We start from the raw sequence: 6,413 nt of genomic DNA on the forward strand, positions 1-6,413 counted from the left end.
TCATGAGAATAAGTATAGAAATAATTTTTAAGAATTATAATTGTAATGAATTTACAATTTTAATTCAAACTAGGAGGCAACCGAAACATACAATAGTTGTCATTAAGAAAATCATGAAGGAAATATTGAAACCGATAATCATATCCATTCGGAAGCATATTGCTAATTTATTAGCAAAGAAAACTATACAAAAAAAAAACATCCCACTTGTTCCATTATGAGGCAGGGAAAACGGACTTGTACGGCAGTGACTCATTCCTTACTTCCGATGATCAATATTATCTAATCCCCCCCCCCTCCCGCCCCTGCGCCGCACTTCACTACATATTACGTTTTCTAGTGAATGAAAGAAAATGATTATACAAGAACGTAAAATATTCCTACAATTATAGCAGGCGAAACACCTGTGTAATACGTAAATTCAAGCGAATAGAACTGATAAGAAGATGAACAGTATATAAAATATCCTCGGGAGGCACGTGGGGAGTGTGCATAAGGTCAAACACCACTCGTCAGACGACACTGTATCTCGATATCAATAAATAAATATTTAATAAAAAATATCACAAGCAAATATTGATTAATGTCTGTTTACTCTGCCTTTTTTTATTATTTCGCTTCGTTCGCAATCGCGCTACTATTCTGACTGAATAGTTTTGTATTAGTCAACACGCAACTCTCATGCGATACACGAAGATAGGATATATTTATTCTCGGAATACGGCGTGTTCCCTGAAAATGAACTCCGGTTTCAGGTTCAGTCTGCGCTGAGAATTTGTCGGGGACGCTGTATTGCGAAGAGAACCTTCCTGTCTCATGAATTATTGATGAGGTATTAGAAATTCTTATCATGATTATAATTTGGTGACGATGGCATCATTGTGCTATTGAATGTTTATCTTATTTGTTATCTTCTAAAAAAGTAATTTCACATTTTTCTATTTGTGTATGTTTACACGGTTTTCCTGTAACTATTGTTATCTGTGCAGGAGAGCATTTGTAATAGAGCCTAGATGCTTAGTACTTGCAAAGAGAAAGTAGTTGCGTATTAATTGAAAGTGAATGAATTATGTTCTCCAGAAGAATCAGGAAGTGATAAGTCAGAAAACTGTTGAGAAATTTCCAACATTGAACATTTTATTGTGACGTAAATATTTACTCAATCCATAAAACGTCTATTTTAATTTTCTATTTTACTTGATTGCGCAATCTCCTCAACTAATTGCGAAGGATAAACACTGAGTTGTTCATTTTATAGAACTGCGAACTTGACGTGAAAATGGCTGGAAATAATCCTGAGGGGTACGTACGAACATTAGGAGAAAAAATCAATGGTTTGGCCCTGAAAAGTGGGCGTTCAAAATCCCCGGACATTGAATTATCATACCGCGGAAAGCCAGAGGGAAGGGTTCTGGTACTCTACACAGGAGGAACCATTGGAATGATCAGAAATGCTACAGATGGTAAATACGTTGTCATTAAGTCAGTGATAAATTACTCGCCATGGCCAATTATTAAACAAACGATGCTAGAAGAAACAATCTAAAAAAAATGGTTTTTCATCCTCTGGAAAAAAGCTTTCTTGAGATGTTTCAACGAAAGTGCTAATTGTGCAGATAAATATGAGGTATTCCTGGCCAAATGATTCAACCGTTGACCCTCACCCTCTTGGAAATTAATGGCAATTTTTTTTTACAATTGAGGGGTTGAAAAACGATCTCTCAAATTTTTTCAGATTTTTTTGCCACCCCAGTTTGGAGATATGATTTTTTTCTCGTGTTTCCGATTTTTTTCAATAACTCGAGTTCTATCCATCCGATTTTGATTTATTAAGCGTCAAATTTTTTTTCGATCTTCAGATGCTCACAATAACGAATTTTCAAAAAAAAAAGTTGAAAAAGTTGAATTTTGCAAATTATGTCACTTTTGATTTGTTTCATTTTTTTTCAGTAATTCTTATAATCAATACAAGTATTTTATAGTCAAAGCACCCAAAACGATTCTGATTACGTATCGAAAAAATATGTAATATATAGCTATACAGTCAAATTCACTTCATACTGTCTATAATCGAAGTCAATCAACGCCATTTTCGGGTGTTTTGACCAAATTTGCGGAATTTCGAAGAGAAAAATTTGAAAATAAAATAGATCGAGGACGATCCCCAACTTGTATGATGGCTCAAAATACTTGTTTTGATTATCAGAATTACTGAAAAAAATTAAACAAATCAAAAGTGACATCATTTGCAAAATTCAACTTTTTCAACTGTTTTTTTCGAAAATTCGTTATTATGAGCATCTGAAGATCGAAACAAAATGTTTACTAAAAATATTCTTATATGCAGTAAAAAATGATAAATTTTGACGCTTAATAAATAAAAATCGGATGGATGGAATTATTTGAAGAAAACGGAAAAACGAGAAAAAAATCATATCTCCAAACTGGGCTGGCGAAAAAATCTGAAAAAATTTGAAAGATAGTTTCTCAACCCTCCGAATCGTAGAAAAAATCGCCATCAATTTTCAAGAGGGTGAGGGTCAACGGTTGACTCATTTGGCGTGGAATACCTCATATATATTTGATAAAAACTTTGCATTTGACTTAACTCCTCTTGATCATTAACCGCTCAATTATCTCGCTGGCCACGGAAAAAAATATACTTGAAATGAAGTTAAAAAAAGAGGGTCAGAATATAAAACTAAAAAATGTGGGTGTCAGACAATGAAGGTCATATAAGGGCTAAAGACGGTAATCAAGCATAATATATGACTTATAGTTAGATCCTCATTGTCTAACACCTACTTTCTTTACTTTTATATTCTGACCCTGACTCTGACCGTGACTCTAAACATGCGCTAAATATGCGAATTTTTTCTTCAAAAAAGATTTTTTGATTCTTTTAAAATGCTTATTGCTGAAATAATCACGCAATTTTGGAAAAACTTAATAGCTAAGATATTGAGGGATTTTTTTATTTGAAAGACTGAATATTCAAATTCTCATTCATTCCTAGCATTGGCACCAGTTCCAAACCAATTCGTTAAAGCAGTGAAGCAATATCCCCATATGTACGATCGTGAACATGCCACCAAGAGATTTGGGAGTTCAGGATTATTAGCATTGCCGTAAGTCGCTCACTACTCTGCATGTATGGAGCTATCAATAACTTCAATGACGTCGTTGAAATCCACAAGCATGATAATGGAGCTTATTATTCTGAACTGAAAATTAACACTGCCATCTCAATTGATTGCAGAATGACAGCCACAGACAGTCGACGAGTTATTTACGACATAAGAGAGTACTCGCCGCTATTGGACTCGAGCAATATGACAATGAACGATTGGATCAAAATTGCTAAAGATATCAAAGTGATGAGACAAACTATAATTTATTACTAAAAATTGAATTGGAAAGACAAATTTCAATTCAACATTGGGCAAAAGAACGTTTGGATTGTCAGTTTATAATATAGATCCGAATGATCTAGAATGCACTGATTGATAGGTGGAAAAAGACCACGCATCAATCTCGTGTTAAAATAAATGATTCCTCCTCGATTCGGCCATCTATTCATTTCAAGGTCTCGAAAAATTCAAAAATGATTCTATGCTCTTTTATTCATTATCAATACTCCCTCTGGATTCTTCCAGATTTTTTAGGGTATCGGTGCCAAAGATAAGTAGATTTGAATAGAATTCAGAGAACAATACTTTGGCAAGAATAGTTTGACAAGAAAAAAATCGAACAAAAAAGTTGGGTTTTAAATTCATCTTTTACAATTGTTTTGTAAAAAAAAAATTAAGTGCGGAGTTTCGGAGCAACTTTGAAATTGCCATGAATAAATTATTTTTACGTAATTGAGCAGTTGTTTTTCCTCGAAAAAGATTAAGAAGATAAGATGGTCCAGATCGAAAATTCTTAACACTTCATTAGTCGCGCAAAAGTTACGAACGCCGTTGGTCGCGCCGTAAGCGCCACGTCGCACTAGCATAAATCGACTATGATAAATTTAAAAAACTAGAAAAAATCTGAAGAAAATCAAGAGTGATCCACCCAAAAAAAAGTACTGATTCAAGTCGACGCCGGTTTGATTCTAACCGATTTTCGGCTTGATTCAGACCGAGTGACTCGGACTAGGCCAATCCGAATTCTGGGTCTGATATAAGTCGAAAAGTGGTTTATTTCAAGTAGAAACGCGTCCAGCCGACATCGGTTTTAATCAAGCCGAAAAATCGGCCTGAATCAAACCGAAGTTGGTCTGAATTAAGTCGAAAAATCGACTTGAATCAGACCGATATTCTGGTTTGTATCTGTCCGAGTCCGACTTGATTCATGTCATCAATTCGACATGAAACAAGTCGATTCCCGGCATGATTCAGACCGATTTTTCGGTCTGATTCAGTCCGCCTTTTTTTTGGGTGTCTAGATCGTATAATTAATGAAGTCGCATGAGATTTTTTTATATTCAATGTTACCCTTAATTATATATTCAAGCTCAAAGTTGCCATGTTTTTCTAAAAATTCGCCATATACACGGCACACGGCTCAGAGTTTCGGGATAAAAATTTGAAAATCTAGTTATTAACTTCCCGACCCGAAGGGAGGAAGTTATGGTAATTTATGACAGTTTTGGTGGATATTTTCATTGATAGGGCTTCTAGACACTTGAAAATGAGATGTGAAATTCTTTCAAATTCTTCTGTGGCTTTACTGCAGTGTAATTCAAACAATCGGAAAAAGTGCAGAGTGAAGCTCATAGCGCGACCAACGGAGTGTTAATAAAAGTGAGTGAAATGCTCATAATGCTCCAAGAAAAAAAATTATGCTCGTGGTGCTGTCAATTTTTTATCAGGGCTAACATTGCGCCACAATCCTCAATATTACTTTGAGATGTTATTCGATTATTAAAAATTTTTACCTCAACCGTTCTAATGCAAACGAATCAAAGTCGAATATATTTGTCCAACTTTTTCGTTGATACAATTGAGCAAAATCTGAAAAAAAAATTGCCGTAATCATCGCTACTATCAGTAATTGCGTCGAAATGGTAGCATTGATGAGATATTGCAAAATTCGCGGTCATTTTTTTTGCAGCTTCGATTTAGATTATCATATTACCTTATAAATTTTCAAGAAAAAAAGTATCCCAATCCGTCAAAAGGAAGCTTTTGGAAAGATTCACCTTTGTAAATCTTCTGCATTCAATTGGTTAAAATGAAACAATTGATTGAAACGTTTAGTTCGCAACATAAATTTTTTGTTCGATAATTTAGTTTCTTCGTGAAAATCCACTAATCGAGATAGAAAATATTTTTCTGAATTTTATTCGAATACACTTTTCTCCGCCACAGATACTCCAGAAATTTCAATCAAAGAGAGTACTCCTAACAAATATAAAATACGCATTTTTCAGAATGTTTTGATACCTTGAAAAAAGTGAATGGATTGACGAAGAATCCTTATCACGTGATTTGGGCTATTTCCGGATTCTTCATTCCCCTCGAGTTTTTTTGCTAGTTTCGCCGGGCATATGTCATTTTATAGCAAATTTTATTGGATGATTATCAAGTGAAATTAACTCATCTCCCGTTATCTTTTAGAGAGTATATTTTTCTCAATTAGGGTGAAAGGTCTACTCTTGGAACGAATAAGAGTCATCAAATACTAGTACCACTTATCGAACAAATAAGATCCAGTAATAACTTGAATATATTCATATATGGGAAAATTGCACAATGTTTCGTTGCAGTAATGAACTTTTTGTCATTCCGAACGCATTTATCTGTTTACCATAGAACAAATGATCATTGTAGTGGAATGGAACTGTTATCATCATTAAAAACCAAGTCAAGAGTATTTTCATCACGCTGTGACGAAAAGTGAACTTTTCGGCACGCTCCGCGTGCCTGAAAGTCCAATTTCCGCCACATTGTGATGAAAAATATTGTTCGTAACTCGTGAAAAAATGTTTTTTAGCTCGTTACGAAATGTACTATTTTGACACTGCTGCTACGTTCATGTCGTGTCGAAATAGTATATTTCAGCACGTGTGGGGCAATATCGTCTTTAACGTGTGTGGGGTTTACAGCATGAGCCGAAGGCGAGTGATGTAACCACACACGTTAAGGACGAAATTTCCCAACAAGTACTGAACAAAATTCTATGTCACGAAGCCTGAAACCAGCTGAATTAGACACGAGACGCGAAGCGTCGAGTGTGTAATCCAGCGGGTTTCAGGCATGAGTGGCATAATAATATATTGTGTTATTAGTGCGTAAAGCTACACTTTTTCGCACCTACGTCTAACACATGCTAATACATGCTAACACATGCTAATTCTTGTGATACCTGCCTCTCTCCCTCTCTCCCTCTTTCCCTCTTTCCCTCTCTCCCACACTCCCTCTCTC

At 35.2% G+C, this 6,413-nt stretch overlaps 1 protein-coding gene across 2 annotated transcripts in view; it reads left to right on the forward strand.

Moving 5' to 3' along the window:
* The first annotated feature begins 750 nt into the window (after positions 1-750).
* The window catches only part of LOC107038514 (L-asparaginase 1), a 19,837-nt gene continuing 14,174 nt past the window's right edge, over positions 751-6,413 (forward strand). The window contains exons 1-4 of one of the 2 annotated variants that reach the window (XM_015257660.1): positions 751-832; positions 1,259-1,463; positions 3,017-3,128; positions 3,260-3,374. In XM_015257660.1, coding sequence (XP_015113146.1) covers positions 1,280-1,463; positions 3,017-3,128; positions 3,260-3,374 — 411 coding nt within the window. In that variant the 5' untranslated portion in view covers positions 751-832; positions 1,259-1,279. Of the gene's footprint in view, positions 833-1,049; positions 1,148-1,258; positions 1,464-3,016; positions 3,129-3,259; positions 3,375-6,413 lie in introns of those variants that run through there. The other variant, XM_015257661.1, reaches the window with a different exon arrangement.

This window comes from Diachasma alloeum, unplaced genomic scaffold (genome assembly GCF_001412515.2).
Source record: "Diachasma alloeum isolate Michigan unplaced genomic scaffold, Dall2.0 Dall_scaffold_00284, whole genome shotgun sequence".
Classification (NCBI taxonomy): Eukaryota; Metazoa; Arthropoda; class Insecta; order Hymenoptera; family Braconidae; genus Diachasma; species Diachasma alloeum.